This window comes from Eulemur rufifrons, chromosome 7 (genome assembly GCF_041146395.1).
Source record: "Eulemur rufifrons isolate Redbay chromosome 7, OSU_ERuf_1, whole genome shotgun sequence".
Classification (NCBI taxonomy): Eukaryota; Metazoa; Chordata; class Mammalia; order Primates; family Lemuridae; genus Eulemur; species Eulemur rufifrons.
Window position 1 is genome coordinate 200,942,084 of NC_090989.1, and position 18,079 is coordinate 200,960,162.

Here is an 18,079-nt window from a genome sequence, read left to right on the forward strand (position 1 = left end):
CAACAGGCTGCCTTTCCAGTTCTTCCCTCTGGTCTTCCGAGAACTGCTCTCTATTCTCGTGACTGCACTCAATCAGCAGTTTCTTTTGGTTCTGCTCAATATCCTCCTAATCTAAGGATTCTCTTCTGATTCTGTGTTTATACATTTTGCTCTTCAGGTACTGCTATTCAAGTAGCATCTAAAGCAACAAGCTCAAATATGTTCCATTCAGCTTAATCAGATGGTAGAAAAATGGTCATTTTATCAAAAGCAACAGCGTCCCCAGAGTGAAACATCATCTAAGGTGACATGTGTATGTGCAGGGATGAAGCCTGAGGGGGAAGTTCCTAATCCCCTCCTCCTGCCAGCTCCCTGCCGGAAAGACTCAACCAAAGTAACCTCGGGCCAGAGCGGGAGCCTGGGGAGTTCAGACAGGGTTGAGACCCCAAGGTCACCAAAGAGGAGGGAACTGTCAGTGTCACTGGTTACTGTGCCTCAGAAAGGTGGAGGCTGGAGAAGACCACCCACTCGTTCTGATGGTTGTGCGGTTGGGTGAAGGGGACACAGTAAGTGCCAAGGGGGTTCACTACATGAGGAAAGAGGAGTGCCACTGCCACCTCCTGTGTGAAGTTCTGGGAAATTCCATTTTCAGTTACCCTGATGCCAGAAACAAAGTGGAAAATTACAAAATAGGGATAAGGACAGCTCATACACGACAAAGGCTTCCCCCAACAAGCCTCCACCAAAAGGGCCCAACAAACTCACAGTAAATACCCACTGGAAAAAAATCCTTATCTGCCACTTTCTGTCAATTCACTGACGGTCTAAGGAGCCTAACACCCTGCTCCTTCAAGGTGTTAAAGCATCCACAACCACCAGAAGAGCAAGCAAAAAAAGATCCCCAATCCTTTAGGGGGATACAGTAGCCTGAAGGATGATGTATCAGTCAGCTTCTGCTGCCATAACATAACACCAGAAATTTATTTTCTCACAATTCTGGAGGCTGGAAGTCCAAGATCAGGGTGATGGCACGAATGGTTCTGGTGAAGTCTTTGTTCCTGGCTTGCAGACAGCCACCTTCTCACTGCGTACTCACACAGGGGACAGAGCAAGCTCTCAGTGACTCTTCACATAAGGACACTAATCCTATCAATCAGGGCTCACACCTAAGACCTCATTGAGCCTTTACCTTATCATCAAATAACACAGTCACACTGGAGGTTAAGGCTTCAACTTACAACTTTGGGGGAATACACTTTCAATCCAAAGCAAATGGAGACCAAGCCAAACTACAACAGTTGGCTACAAAAGGAAGTGTCAGCATGGAAGAATGTTACAAGCAAGAAGTGGATACAAAATAATACACTGTATGATTCCATTAGTACAATGTTAAAAAAAAAAAACAGACAAAACTAATCTATGGTATTAGACATGGGCACAGTGGTTCCTTTGGGGAGGGGGGGACAGTGAAGTGATGAGAAAGGGACAGCAGGGAGAGGATTCTGGGTGTGGGTCAGAGCATATTTTTTGCCCTGGGTCATGGTTATGCAAATCTGTTTACTTTGTGATAATTCATCAAGCTGTAGATTTATGGTCTGAGTCCTTTTTATGCATGTTACATTTCAATAAAAAGACTTCTGGGTTTTAAATGTCAATGATGACTTTTATAAAACCACAATAAAAAGTCAACAGACAATGCCTAAAACTGAAAGATAAATAAGCAAGAACACAAGCATGTTATAAACATATGAAAGTAAAACCTAGGCCGGGTGCGGTGGCTCATGCCTGTAATCCTAGCACTCTGGGAGGCCGAGGCGGGTGGATCGCTTGAGGTCAGGAGTTCGAGACCAGCCTGAGCAAGAGCGAGACCTCGTCTCTACTAAAAATACAAAGAAATTATCTGGCCAACTAAAAATATATTTGGAAAAATTAGCCGGGCATGGTGGCACATGCCTGAAGTCCCAGCTACTCGGGAGGCTGAGGCAGTAGGATCGCTTAAGCCCAGGAGTTTGAGGTTGCTGTGAGCTAGGCTGACACCACAGCACTCACTCTAGCCCGGGCAACAGAGCGAGGCTCTGTCTCAAAAAAAAAAAAAAAAAAAAGTTAAATAAAACAAACAAAACGAAAGTAAAACCTAAATAATCAGTGTGAAAGACAAAGTGGCCATCCCGGGAGACTAGGAAATGGGGCCGGACAGGGGAGGGGGGACAGGGGGTGGGGGAGAATGGGGGTCTAGGGAATTATTGTTTGTAACAAGCCTTGACTCTTTAAACTGTGTGATATACAAGGGCTGTCTGGAAAGTATCCAGCCATGTAGAATGTTCTCCTTATATTAACAATGGCTGGATACTTTCCCCCTCAGCCCTCCTATAACTGGAATAACAACTAAATGAAAAGGTTTTTGTAACCATAATGAGAATGCTTGGCTAAGGATGGCAGACTGATCACAGGCATTTCTCTCTTCTCCCACCTGATAGGCCAATTGAAAAATAAACACAAAATGACAAGACTGGCAAAGAGAAGGGAAGAGGTGCCAACAGTAGAGAAGTGGCTGCAAAATTTCTGGGAAATAAAAATTATGATGGTAGAGTGGCACTCACAGCAGGGCACAGGAAGACAAGGCTAGAGCGTGCGAAGGAAAAGCTCCACTGTCCAGAGAAAATAACTCTGTGTTGTGTAGGTGGAAAGTCCCAATGTAAACGCCAACTGTCCTCTCAGCCACCATGAAGCTAAGCCAGGCGCTTGAGCAGTGCCTTCCGTATACCCTACCCCACGTACAGGGAACTCTCAATTTGCTTCTTAGGGCTCCACTCGGACAACATTCACAGAGAATCAAAAAATCTTCAGACAAATGAGGAAAGCCTATGGTTTTTCCTAACACCATTGTCCATGCATGTGTTGTTAAGGGAAAACACCAGATATAATTAAGCCTCTTCTTTCAAAAAAAAAGGGATATAGTCAATTCCTGTCATGCATGGTAATATTCTACAAAGTCACTGTGATCATCAAATTAGTAAATACTGTACCATTAGCTCCTAGAGGAAAATACAGGGTTAAGTTCCTGCAAGTCTCTGGTCAAACCATTTTCATCAACTAATCAACACATAAGTTTGTTTTATGAGTGTATCTGTCCAAGCACATCTTCTGTTACATGTATTATTGGTTAACACCAAACTCACTGCCAACAGTACTGTAACTCACGCCCAACTGAAGCATTTTCTCTGTAAGGCACATCAGAGCCTGGCACTTAGGAAGACTAGATAGTGCTTCAGCACCATGAGGGCCATCTTAAATAGTGAAATCCACAACAGAAAGCACAAAAATGCAAAAAACAAAACAAAACAAAACAAAAACAAAAAAACAAAAACATCAAAAACCAGGTGGCATTAAATAGACCATAAAAAGGACATTTGTTTATGCTATGAGGGTTGAAACAAAAGGCAAAGTGTTGCCTTGTTGAACTCAGCTGAAGATGTGCACACACCTTCAAAACTGACTGGCAAAGCACTGTAGGGATTTTGGGGTTATGGATAAACTTTATCCAGTAGGTGAACTTGCAAATAAAAATCCTCCCAAAATGAGTGCTAACTATCTGTTCTGGAAATGGACAGTGGTGATAGTTGCACAATAGTGCGAATGTACTTCATGTCACTGAACTATATGTTTAAAAAATGATTAAAATTATAAATTTTATGTTAGATATATTTTGCCACAATAAGAAAGTATTCACAACTCTATCATAATTAAGTGACTTTTCATTAGGCTTATATGAGGCTTTTTCTGCACATTAATTATACTTCCAAATTGTACTACAAGCATGCTGGTAATCTTTATGCTTTCTAGTTATAACTGTTAACAGAACATTAAGGCTTTCTTTCACCCTTCTGTTTGCTTGCTTCCAAATCAGCTACTATTAATTTTTAATTGAAGCAAATCATTTTGGGCATTAACTCTTTTTGTCAGTCACTAGTTGTTTTAAATAAAAATTCAGGCAGGGCGAAGTAGTTCATGCCTGTTATCCTAACACTCTGGGATGCTGAGGTGGGAGGATCGTCCGAGGTCCGCAGTTTGAGATCAGCCTGAGCAAGAGCGAGACCCTGTCTCTACTAAAAATAGAAAAAAACTAGCCGGGCATGGTGGCAGGGACTTGGAGACTGTTAGTGCCTCTTAGCCCCAGAGACTTGGGAGACTGAGGCAGAAGGATCACTTGAGCCCTGGAGTTTGAGGTTTCTGTGAGCTATGATGGTGCCACTGTACTCTAGCTGGGGTGGCAGAGCAAGACTCTGTCTCAAGAAAAAAAGAAAAATTCAATTAATCGCTGTCTCCCACCACCCCCAAGAAACTACTCTTGCAGTTCACGTGGGGGGAAAGATCTCTGAGAGGCTATGAAAACCGGTGGGTTGGGGGGATTGAACTTAAAGGAAAATCATAAGCTTGAAAGAAATTGTAGTATAAGAACAAACAATACTCCAGAAGCCGAAATCACTTTAAGCTGTGAAAAGCTGGCCACAAGCAAGACAGCGGAGGCAACTAACATCCCCAAATTCACAGTAAATATGGGACAGACGCTCCCATGACGGTAAGGATAATGGGAAGCATTTTCATCCAAGAGCTACATCAGATGAATTTCACAATGATACTTGTGTTTTTAAAAATATATAAAATAAGAATTTTAATGCCCATTTCTCATTGGTTCATGGTCTAAAAATTCAAAATTAAGAATCATTCTAGAGAGTGAAGTCTATCTAAATTGGACTTATGCCATAACCATTTTATTTAAAGACTTGATTCTGGTCCCAGCATGTACATATATACCTTGGTTATAATTCACTATCATAACATGTTTGTTAAATTAAAATGCCTTTCTGCCAAAGAATGCATAGTTTTTCATGACTACCTTTTATGTTCACATCCTATGACTTAAGTGGATGACATAGATGACCCCTACACTCCCTTCTCTGAGGAATTCCTTCCATGACCTAATTCTACTACATCTCTGTTCTGACCCCAAGGATAGCAGTTAAAATTGTCTCAACACAACATGTAATAACCCTTTATCTTACAGCGACTCAGAATGAATTAAATCCCTGAATCTCTAGTACCACTTCCTGCAACCCTTTGGGTTTTCTTTGGAGGTTTTTGTTAGCTCAACAGGCAAGCTGCCTCACGTACCCATCAGGAAAACACTGGCAAAGATACAGACGCTAGCTTTTGGTGGGCTGAGGACGGTAGTAAGTGATAAAAATACCTGTAAATAGACCAGAGGTTTTAGGTTTCTTTCTATTAGGAATATTACACTCTACTATAATAAACCTATAATAAAACCAATTTTCTAGCAACAGTTCACTTAATTTTTTACTAGATGATCCAGTAATGTTGCTCCTGGGGAACTATCCGAGAGAAATTAAAATTTATGTTCACATAAAACCTTGCACAGGAACACGTACAGCAGCTCTATTCATAACTGCCATCACTGGAAACAAACAAATGGCCTGCAGCGGAGGAGTGGATACAAACTGTTGTCCAGCCACACAAGGGAACACATCTCAGCAATAAAACAGAACAAACGATCAATAGACGCAACGGCCTGGATGAATCTCAAAGGCATCATTCTGAGTGAGAAGAAGTCACTTTCAAAAGATTACATACTGTATGATCCCATTTGACTTGACATTCCCAGAAAACCAAAACTGTGGGGATGAAGGACAGGTGGTTGCAGGAGGTAGGGGTGGGGAGGACTAGCCCTAAACAGACAGCACAAGGAACTTTTTTTGGAGTAATGGGACTGTTCTGTATTCTGATCATGGTGGTGGTAACATGAATCTATCCACAAGCTAAAATTCATAGAACTAAACACTAAAATCAAAAATGTACAATTTTTAAAATAACATAAGCTGAATTTTCAATATTCTGAATGACACTGAGTTCACCCAAATACAAGATGTTACACAACTGTTATGACTGTCCCACAAATTCACAGTAGCTAGGGGGGAAAACTCACAATAGAAACAAAAATTATAAAATGCCTTAGAACAAATTTAACAAGAATTGTACAAAGCCTAGATGAAGAAAGTTACAAACACTGAAGACAAATCTGAGACAAAATTTACATGTCTGGACACAAAGATTTTGCATAATTAAGATACCCGATTCCTCCCCGCCAAATTAATCAATTTATAAACTCAACTAATCCCATCAAAATAATCTAATCAAAATTCCATGTTCCATTTTCAAAACATGGCAATTTGAATCTAAAATTCATCTAGGGTGGGGTGAGCTGTCTGACACCTGTAGTGCCAGCATTTTGGGAGGCTGAGGCAGGAGGATCACTTGAGCCCAGGAGTCTGAGGTTGCAGTGAGCTATGAAGATGCCACTGCACTCTAGTCAGGGCAACAAAGCAAGACCCTGTCTCAAATAAATAAATAAATAAATAAATAAAATTTAAAGAAATAAACAAAAAGTAAAATAAAATTCAACTGGAGGAGTAAATGGCAAAGAAAACTATGAAAATTTTGAAAAATAAGAATTATCAGTAGAGGATTATACTTCAAAACATACGATCAAAAGCTGCAGGAATAAAAACACCATAGCCTGGGCATGATGCTAAATAAGAGATCAGAGAAACAAAATGATATATACGCAAATTTAGTGTGTGGTAAAGCAGGTATCTTCAATCACTGGGGAAAGAACAGAAGGTTCCTGACAAGGGCTCATCCACGTGAAAAAAAAAGTGAGATCCCCACATCTCATACCAACTTCTTCAAATACACTCCAAATGGGTTAAATGTCCAAATGTGAGCCATACGAGGAGTATTCGAAGGTAATACAGCCTTTTTTTTAAAGTGGGGAACAAAATAAAACTTTCTCATCAAGACATGAAACACAAATGTATTCAAGAAAAAAGACGAAAAAAATTTACTACATAAAAACTTAAAACTTCTTTTTAAAAAGATATAATAAACAGTAAAAAGAATAATCTAGGGAAAATGTTCCTTAACCTATATAATAGACAGACGACTGAAACATATAGAGTTTAAATCACTCAGATTAAAAAAGACCAAAAAAAAAAAAATACATATACAATGAATACAAGCAGGAAACCTATTTTAAAAAGAAAATATGAACGGCAAAAATATATGAAAATATCATAAATATAAGTAGATATCAGGGAAAAGTAACTTTTGTTCTTTAACGTTATTTTTTGCCCATGAGTGCTTTGGTTGGAATGTTTGTCCCCTCGCAAATCCAGGTTGAAATTTAATTGCCATGGAAACAGTATTAGGGGTGGGACCTTCAAGAGGTGATTAAGCCACAAGGGCTCTGCCCTCTTTTCTCTCTTTCTCTCTCCCCCTCTTCCCCCCCACTCCAGGCTTCTTCTCTTTGCCCTTCCACCATGTCAGGATGCAGCCAGAAGGCCCTTGTCAGAGGCAGGCCCTCAATCTTGGACTTCCCAGCCTCCTTGACTAGGAGAAATAAATTTCTTTTTTGTATCAATTACCGGGCCTCTGGTTCTGTTCTAGCAGCAAAAACAGACTAAAACAATCAGATAAAAATTATCTACAATGTGGCAATGGTGTAGCAAAATGGACATTCTCATTCATTTTGATACGACAATAAAGTAGGTACATCCTTTTTCTTCAAAACTGATTTAGCAGTATCTATGACAATGTCAAAGAGTCATCTGCTTTGACCAAGGACTTCCATTTCTAGGAATTTATCCCTCACAAACATTCTTAACAACAGCACACAAAGTTATATAAAAGAATGTTCACTGAAAATCTGTTTCTAACAACAAAAAAACGAGAAACAACCCCAGCGCCCACTGACAGAGAATAAACTATGGTTCCCCCATGCACTGGAAGACTGTGCTGCCATTAAACTGAGTTCTGTTAGATCTCTGAGTACTGAGACCCAGATACGCTCAACTTACATTACCAAGTTCAAAAAAAAAAAAAAAACTTACCATTATGTTCCATTAGAGTTCCTTTTTTGTTAAAATAAAGAAAAAGTTAATGTCTATATTGTAAATCTCTGGGAATATATGCCAAATTGCTGAAAGTGATTTCTTTGAAGAGAAAAATTTCAAGGAACTTTTACTTTCTGCATAATAAGACTTCTATAATATTTATATTTTATATGATTTTGGGTCATACCCACAATAGGAAAAAAAAAAAAAAAAAAACAGGAGTAAAATGGTTTTGCTCATAGCTTTTTAGAAAACTGCAAAAACTTTTAAATTAAGCCACTCTGCTAGTCCTATTCAAGCATTTCTGGAGAGAGAGCCTCGTAATTAAACACAGCCAGTCAGACTCCAGCCAATGCAAGTAAAAGGGGACAGGGTCTGTCTCTGCCCCATTGCCCTGTTAGCCTGCCATCTCTGCCCACGGAAGGAAACTGGCCGGGAACCAACCACCTGGAACTGGTGGGAAGGAAACTCCAAGGTTTGGTTCCTTATCTCAAGAAAATTTTGAGGAAGAACTGCAGGGACAGCTCTACCCACTCCTGTTCTTTAGATCCCAAAAGCAGTCCAAGCAACTCAACCATGAGGAGTCGTAACTAAAAATCCAAAGGGATTTTGTCACTAAAATTGAGGTGAATTGTGAAGAGGCAAAGTTCTGGTTCCAGTCTTTACTTAAGACTCCACTTAGCGTAGACCCGTGCTTCTCGCCCTTTCCCAAGTCCCGGCACACACAGAAAACAAGGCTATCTGTAGGCTGTGCTGCTGCACATGGGCTGCTTGCGGGCAGAAGGCCGGGCCCAGGGCTCCTGCCCCAGCAGCCCCAAGCCAGGGATCTGTGGGCATCAGTGCCAAGGCACTTCCGTCACACGGTCTTGGCACGTCCACCAGGAGGGTCTGGGACAGGGAGAGCATTTCTTTTAAAAGCTTCCTTCAAAAGCATTATCACATTCATTCAACAAATATTTATTAAGTGGCTAAGAGGTGCTGAGCACTATGTTAAGTACTTCTGCCTGCCCCTCCAGGTTAGGGATAGCCTACCAGACTGGACGCGGAGAGAGACAAATAAGTAATTCCAATACAATGTAACTTGTGTCCTACAAGGCAAGTGTCAGGATTTTTGCCCAGTCCCATGCCTGAGGAAAGAGGCCTGTCAAGGACTACTTCCTAGAAGTGATCCCTACACGGAAGGGTGAGGAGTATTTGAGGCAGAGAGAAGGGCAGGTGCAAAGACCTAAATGCAGGAAACTATGACGAAGCAGCAAAGCAGACTCCACGCCACACAAGAACGTGAGCAAGAGTTAATTTCATGGTTTGAATGGGTGTATGTTGATAAATAAGGAGTAAGGTTGAGCAAAAAGCCAGTATGACAGAGGTTAGGGAGGTGTGCGCCTTCTTGGACTCTAACCCATCAAACACAGCTATGAGAAAGTATTTAGAGAGAGAAGAGACCTCTTGAGGATAAATCTGTAAATATACACAGTACTATGCATCTGCAAGTACCATGAGCACATACACAGAAGTGCGTACTTGAAGTTCAAGACAATTTTTACTGTGGTGGCAGACATTTACTACTGAAAAAGAATAAAACACTACCCATTTTTAAAGGTGAAGACTATTCAAACACTCTAATATGTACAACATTTAAAGTAACGTGAAAGCAAAAGAACTCCCAGACAACATGTGTTTTGTGTTCTTTTACAAAAGTTTGATTAGCTTAGAAATAAGCCCAAATATATATTCTTCCTCTTTCTCTCACGTGGAAATAAACAGAGCAAGTGTCTTAACAGAAATAAGCATAATTTGCATTTACCTCTCTTGCTGTCAGCACGTGCCTCGCTAGCTTTACCGTACTGTAAGCCCCCTCACCGAGGCTTCCGAGGAACCGGTAGTTGCCAACGACAGCACAGACAGGCTGTTCACTTCCATGGCAACCTCTGGTGTGAGAGGTGAATGTAAGGCCATCTCTGCAAGATGTGTCCTACAACACAGCAATACACAAAGATAAGGAAATCAAAGAACACACAGTACTTGCCAAGCTTTAAGAGCCTATAGTTGAAAAAACAAAACTGCCTTAATTTTAATCCTAAATTATCTAGCACTTCAAAGGAATTTAACCACAAGATACAAATTTGCGAGGAATGTTGAAAGACAAATATCAAGTGTTGAAGTTCAAGTGGGTGTTCAGAAAGAGGCTGGACACGCTGGATATGCGGCTGTCAGAGAGAACAGGAGTAAAAGGACTGTCTTGCAGTCACACTGAGCGGAGCTCCTCCACGTGCTAGCAAACGCGCCCGCACATCTGACCCCCACCACGGGCTGGAAAGCAGCAGAACAGCTGTCACTGTTCCCCAGGTGAGGGTGCAGCCACAGAACTTGAGAGATCCAAAACAAATCTGGATTCCCAATTTCTTTCTACATTATGCTGCTAATAATTCAAAACAATGTGCTTAAAGAAACAGCTAGACTGTGTGGCCCTTGAGAAGTATTTGTTGAATAGATGAATAAAGCACTCGATATGCTCAATAAAGGTAAAACAGAACATATATGCCCGTAGCCCTGTGAAATACTCAGGTCCGAGAGTTGTGCTTCTGGGTACACACTGTGTGCACTTCCACACGCGTCACTGCCTCACTGCTCCTGCTCCCTCGCCCCTGCGTGTGCTCGAAGGATCACGTGTTCCACTCCCCACGCTGCTGTGGCCGCCACCTTCTGCTTGAGGGAGGCTTCTCACTCCACATGCACACACTGCTGCTTTCAACTGCCTTCATACTTTTCTCTTTGCCAACTTTTTGTGCAGAAAAATGTCCCTTGCTATACCTACAGGTCAAAACAAGCCTCATCCAGTTGGTAAACTTAACAAACTACTTTGTAATATTGTTCATGTCAAAGAAGATGAAAGCAACGTTGTCGTTGTTGTTGTCATTGTTGTTTTGAGACAGGTTCTTACTCTGTGACCCAGGCTGGAGTGCAGTGGCATCATCATAGCCCACTACAGCCTCCAACTCCCAGCCTCAAGTGATCCTCCCTCTCGGCCTCACACAGTGCTCAGATGACAGGAGTGAGCCGCCACCCCTGGCCTGGGCTCCCATTTTTAACGCTCACTTCTAAGCCCAGACTCTTTCCATCACACATCCCTTTAAGAAAGGAGCCTACTCTTTTAAAAGAGGAGAAAGAAGATAATCTCACTGGCATGAACTAGAGATGGGAGAGGCTGAGGACACGGGGATAGAAATGATAAATCAGTAGTCAAAGTTCATATAAGGTCAAGAATAAAAAAAGGAAATGATAAATCAGAAGACCATAAGAGACCATTAATGCTGATGATGACTAACATTTATGTATTACTTCCTGTGTGTGAGGGATTCTTCTAAATGCTTTACCCATTTGTCTCATTTAATCACTCAGTAATTCAACCAATATTTACTGGTCACCTGCAATAAATGACTTGCATGTTCTAGATATTTGGAATAGTATCAGGAACAGAACACATATTCCTGCTCTCACAGAGCTTTTAGTATTGCAGAGGAAACTGACAAAACACAATAAACATTAAGAAATATGTAAACTATAGGGTATGTTAGAGAATAACAAATGCAATGAAAGAAATTAAATCAAGCTTAACAGCATTGGGAAGGCCACAGGGAGTCACAGCATGTCTCACTGAGGTGACATTTGAACAAGAGGAGGAGGTGAGAGCATTAGTCATGTGGATATTTGGAAGAAAAGGGTTCTAGGCTTAGAGAACAGCTGGTGCCAAGGGCCTGAGGCTGGGGCACCCTTGGTGTGTTTAAAGCACAGCAAGGCGACCCCTGGGACTACCAGTGCAGCGAGTAGGAGAGAGGAGGAGATAGGACAAAGAGGTAAAGGAGACAAGTGATGGAAGCCCTTGCCCTTTTAACACCCCTATGAGGTCGTCATTATCACTCATCTTGTTTTATACATGAGATAACCAGGGCACACGCAAATCAAATAACTTGCCCAATCTCACACAATAAAATGGTAGGTCAGATTACAAACCCAAAGGGTCACTATTTTGGTGGTTTAAAAACATGATCCCAAAGTCTTTGATACACCTCCCATTAGGAAGGTGGGCCCCTTCCCCTTGAATCTGGGTAGGCTTATGACTGCTTTAGCCAGGACAGAATGGCAGAAGTAATGTGACGTGATTTCTGAAGATATTAATAGGCCATGAAAGGCAGGACTAGCTTTTGCCTTGTTTGACGGGACCCTGAATCACCAAGGAAGAACTGTAGTCACACTGAGGCCTCCTGCGTAGCTGCTCTGACCAAGAGTCCCAGCTGAGCCCAGGGTTCTAACCTGACCTGCCGAGGTGCCAGATATGTCAGCAAAGGAATGGTCTCTGATGTAGGTCCTCCAGCCCAGGTGCTCCAACCCCCCTGTCCTTTTTATATCCCCTGGAACTGAGCTCCTAGACATAGTAGACAAGACAACCTTGTTTGAATTCTGGACGCACAATTTGTGAGTGTAACAAAATGGTTGTTGTTTTACACTAAGTTGTGCAGTGGTTTGTTCCACAGCGATAAGTACAACTATGTAACAAGCAGGAAATAAATGTTAGGAACCTGAACTAAGTTACCAGATATGGGGAAAAATGCTGGAATACTTTACCATCGTATGAAGAAGGTTGTTTATAACTGAATATCTCAAATATCTTTATATCAATCTTCTCTTGATGGCTTTAGAGAACATAAAGGCTCCTTAATCCACTCCTTTAGTAAAGCCAATACACGCCTGCAGCTAGCAATGGCGGGCCTAGGATGGTAAGGGCTAGGAAAGGGAGGATTGGCAGGGACAAGGAAAGGGAGGATTGGCAGGGGCTAGGGAAGGGAGGACGGGCAGGGGCTAGGGAAGGGAGGACGGGCAGGGGCTAGGGAAGGGAGGACTGGCAGGGGCTAGGGAAGGGAGGACGGGCAGGGGCTAGGGAAGGGAGGACTGGCAGGGGCTAGGGAAGGGAGGACGGGCAGGGGCTAGGGAAGGGAGGATTGGCAGGGGCTAGGGAAGGGAGGATTGGCAGGGGCTAGGGAAGGGAGGATTGGCAGGGGCTAGGGAAGGGAGGACGGGCAGGGGCTAGGAAAGGGAGGGTGGGCAGGGGCTGGGAAAAAAGAGGCAGCAAAAGCTAAAAAAAAAAAAAAAAAAAAAAAAAGGAGGACTGGCAGGGGCTAGGAAAAAACAAGCAAAAGATTTTAAAAAGGGGCTAAGAAAAAAATAAGCAAAAGTTAAAAAAAAAAAGGGAGGACAAGCAGCGGTTAGGAAAGGGATGACAGGCAGGGGCTACAAAAAACAAGCAAAAGCTAAAAAGGGAGAACAGGCAGGGCCTAAGAAAGGGAGGACAGGCAGGAGCTAGGAAAGAAATAAACCAAAGTTAAAAAACAAAAAAAAGGAGGTCAGACAGGGGCTAGGAAAGACAACAAGCAAAAACTAAAAAAGGGAGAACAGGCAGGGCCTAAGAGAGGAAGGATGGGAAGGGGCTAGAATAAAAACAAGCAAAAGCTAAAAAAAAAAAGGGGGGGGGAGGATAAAAACAAGCAAAAGCTAAAAAAAAAAAAAAAGGGTTGGGGGGAGGACAGGCAAGGACTAGGAAAGGGAGGACGGGCAGGGACTAGGAAAGGGAGGACGGGCAGGGGCCAGGGAAGGGAGGACAGGCAGGGGCTAAGAAAGAAATAAGCCAAAGTTAAAAAACAAAAAAAAAGGAGGACAGACACGGGCTAGGAAAGACAACAAGCAAAAACTAAAAAAGGGAGAAGGGGCAGGGGCTAAGAAAGGGAGTATGGGCAGTGGCTAGAATAAAACCAAGCAAAAGCTAAAAAAAAAAAAAAAGGGGAGGACGGCAGGGACTAGGGAAGGGAGGACAGGCAGGGGTAGGATGAAAACAAGCAAAAGCTAAAAAAAAAGGGGGGGGAGAGGACAGGCAGGGGCTAGGAAAGGGAGGACAGTCAGGAGCTACGCAAGGGAGACGGGCAAGAGCTAGGCAAGGGAGGAAAGAGGTACAGAAAAAACTGTGAAAAGATGCTGCCAAAAACAGGCCAAATGCCTTCAATAACAACAGCCGTTGCCACAGTAGGAATTATCCCTCTGGACAGTGAACCACAGCCGAGAGGTCTGCTCCTCTCCAGGATTCCTATTCTACAATCTGCTGCGTAGTCAACGCAGTCATAATGGTACCAACTGCATCACCAGTGGGGTTGTAGTCAACGCAGTCATAATGGTACCAACTGCATCACCAGTGGGGTTAAGGTTAACCTTGTTCAGATTTCATATTAAGTCCCACCAATACACATTTTCATGTAAATTGTCCATGACACAAAACCCACAATACTTAGGCCCCATCCAAAAGCAGCTGCCTAACTATTAACAAGAAATACCGACAAAACAAACCCCTGCTGTTGGAGCTTCACCTTACAATGCCTCACCTAGTCTACATAAGAGGACATGGACTAACCATGGCTGAGCAGCTCAGGGGGCTGGAGGACAGCTAAAGAACTCTAACTTGAAGAAAAAGTTGGACTCCAACAACAAAAGTCCTTTTCTTCGACCTTGCCCATTACTGTGCACAGTCAGGTGCACACGGGACAGCACGAATCCCTCATTACTATTTGCAAACCAACTCTGCTGCCACAGGCTTTACCCTCTGTGTACAATAAGACATTTAAGAGTCCTAGCTGGGAAATTTATTTTCTCCTTTGGGTTTAATTTAAAATTTTAAATTGGATGTTGAGTCAATCCTCTTTGAAAGCGAAGACAGAAGATACTAGCAATGTGGCCAGGCGTGGTGGCTCATGTCTGTAATCCTAGCACTCTGGGAGGCCGAGGTGGGAGGATCGCTTGAGCTCAGGAGCTCGGAGCAGCCTGAGCAACACCGAAACACCATCCCTACTAAAAATAGTAAAATTTAGCCAGGCGTGGCAGTGCACGCCTGTAGTCCCAGCTATGCGGGAGGCTGAGACAGGAGGATTTCTTGAGCCCAGGAGTTGGCGGTTACAGTGAGCTCTAACGATGCCACTGCACTCCAGCAGGGATGACACAGCCAGACTCTCTCTGTCTCCGGAAGAAAAACACAAAGAACAACAACAAAAAACTAAACCAAAACACCCCCCTCAAAAAAACAGTAAATTTTTAGAGAAGTAAGAAGACAAAGGAAAAGGACTTTGAGTCTCTATGGGTGGCCACTTGGGGCAAGGCAAATAACTGGCAGAGAAAGTCCAGTTAGTAAAGTTTGTTAATAGAGATTCCTCTGGTATCATCTCTAGGCTGAGAAGGTCTAAAGCCGTCTTCACTGGTTACCCTTTTTCTCCCTGGTAGAAAGCGCAGGCGGGGCCCCTTCTGTTTTCATAAATCCATCCCCTGCTTTAGGCAACAGACGGAGGGCAGAGAGCTCTCCTGCATCTGCTGCTTCTTCACCGTCCGCAGCTCAACAACCCTTCATATTGTGGGAGGCACTTTCTGGCCACCCACACTAGGCCCGCATTCAGATGGCCCTGTTCTACCTCTACCCCTGGTCTGCACAGCTATGTCCCTGGTGACAGGTCATCGGGGGCACAGGGTTACGTGAGATTTACTGACGTAGACAGACGGCTGTTAGGCATGGCCATTGTCTAGAGCACTCATGTCTCCCTCCAGTCCTTGTCCTCCCTCCCTTCTCTCTCTAGTTCCTCTCCCCTCGAGTCAATGCTGGGCCCTCTCCTCCTCTAGTCTCAAGACTCCCACATCTGAATCTTGTGTTTTTGGCCTACTTATCTGCCTGCTGACACTCACCCCCTGTCCTAGTCAGCTTGATGCTCTTACCCGCTTCTTTCGTGGCACTTTGGCGAATAACATTCCAGCTACCTAAAATATGGTCACTATTTTTCTCTGTTCATCCAGAGCATTCAAGGTTCTACTAAAGTCCCTCAGAGCTATGAAATCTTTTCCCATGCCAGTCTGTACTGTTCTTTTTTCAAACTTGATCAACTGTCCTGCATATTTGACCATCTCAAAAGGTCAATCGGCCTATTTAAATTGAAAGTAAGTATCATAGCACTACACTTTGTTTTAACCACTCATAATGCCAATAATGTAAAATGACTTTGGGGTGAGAATTTGGGGTAGCCTTCTAAATTCCACAATATACACACACAGTTTACATGGCTGCTGGCTGTCCCCTATTCGTGTCCTTCTAGGCTCTGTGAGCTGAGAAGCAAGGCCCCTCCAACCCAAGAGGATGATTCATCCAGCTTGGGACACATGCCCACGACAGACTGGCTCGTTCCTTTGAACAAATGACTGGGGCTGAGGGAATGGGCTACGAGGTTTGGCCCAATCTAGGTAACCCTGATGCCACATGGTTAGATACTGTGACTGATGGTCCCACCAGACTGACAGCGAGCAGGTCACCCCCAGCAGCAGGAGGTGGATGTCAGCAGGCAGAGTCGGCAAGTGGATGGGAGGAAAGCAGTTCCTCACAGGAAGGAAGGTAGTAACAGACAGAAACAGTAACCATCTCCTAAAACAAAGATTCTCCTCAGTTTTGGTCAGTCTCCTCAAATGTATTTGTCCTTTGGTGTAGGGAAAACAAAAACGCTTTACAAAGTTTAAAATTGAGAACTGAACTCTCAACCAGTGGTAACTGCCAGAGGACACCCTCATTCGAACATAGTGATTTTCCTTAATTATATCTTCTTTCATCTGAGTGTCTGAACAAATTTTATCATAACCAGATGGCATGGAACATCTAAGATGGTAGCGTTGCTCTCCTTCTTTTAAAGAGGAGCACACTGAGTATTGGAGGAATGAAAATCCAAACCAAACCAATCCAGCCTTGTCTAATAACTTTCACAGGGCCACTGGCTGGGGAGAGTAAAAGCTTTTCAGTCTTGTGTCTTATCCTGTCCACAATGGAGACTCCCAAATTTCAAAAGTTCAGAGGATTTTTTTTTTAATTGGAAGATGACATTAGGGCATGCAGTTGCTATGGTCTGAACATGTATCTCCCCAAAATTTATGTTGAAACCCAGCAATGTGGGGGTTCAAGTGGGGCCTATGTGACATGATTAGGTCATGAGGGTGGGGCCCTCATGAATGCGATTAGAGTCCTTATAAAGGAGGCCCCAGAGAGCTGCCTTGTCCCCTTCCACCATGTGAGGACACAGCAAGAAGGTGCCATCCATGGAACAGAAGGCTGCCCTCACCAGACAGACAATCTGCTGGCACCTTGATCGTGGACTTCCCAGCCTCTACAACTGAGAAATAAATTTGTTGTTTATAAGCCACCCAGTCTATGGTGTCTTGTTATGCCAGCCTAAGAATAAGATGGCAGATCTATTTGTTTTCTTTTCCCAGTGTCTTCAGTGAAAACTCTTCACAGACTTTCAGGAATAAAGCAGAAGAAATTTTTGTTTAAATGGAACGAACACACTCACATAGGAAGGAATAAAAAATCTGCTTTCAAATCTGCAGATTTCCCTGCCAATGTTTTCCTTTCCCATCAGCCACAGATCTCCAATCATGTCTGTTTCTAAAGGAGCCTATTCTCATATAAACTTATTGCTGAACAGACAGCTATTACAGTATTACTTACCACTAGAAGGAAGGTGCAGCAAAACATTCTCCCCTTGTTTTCTTTTACCAACAAGTTTCTGACCCACAGAGCAATTAAACTGACTTGGGGGAATAGGCGGTACATGGGCAACGTATGTAACCTGAACTTTTGTACCCCATAATAAGCTGAAATAAGAAAAAAAAAAAAAAAAAGGAAATTGTCTTCTAAGCCCTGTATCTAACTTTGATGTTTTCTTACAACGTGTTCTTTGAAAACAATTTTTCATAGATAATATTTTCACAGTTAAAAAATTAAAAAATGTGCTGCATGAACAATCTCTTTCACCTCACTGTCTGTTTAGTTCTCACCTTAGTGTACCTAATAGTAACCCCTTTAATTAGACGTATGTAAACAGTATAGAATTTTAATGTAAATGTGAACAAACATGAACATATATTCTCATTTTATTCTTTTTAAAACAAGAGGCAAGGCCAGGTGCAGTGCCTCACACCTGTAATCCCAGCACTTTGGGAGGCCAAGAGGAGAGGACCATTTGAGGCCAGAAGTTCGAGACCACCCTGGGCAACACAGTGACACCCTATCT

At 42.9% G+C, this 18,079-nt stretch overlaps 1 protein-coding gene across 5 annotated transcripts in view; it reads right to left on the bottom strand.

Annotated features, from left to right (window-relative positions):
- Window positions 1-18,079, bottom strand: part of LOC138388322 (MAP/microtubule affinity-regulating kinase 3-like) — a 70,932-nt gene that overhangs the window by 21,265 nt on the left and 31,588 nt on the right. For all 5 annotated transcript variants that reach the window (XM_069476263.1, XM_069476261.1, XM_069476262.1 and 2 more), the window contains one exon: window positions 9,751-9,918. In XM_069476263.1, the coding sequence (XP_069332364.1) occupies window positions 9,751-9,918 (168 nt within the window). The remainder of the gene's footprint in view (window positions 1-9,750; window positions 9,919-18,079) is intronic.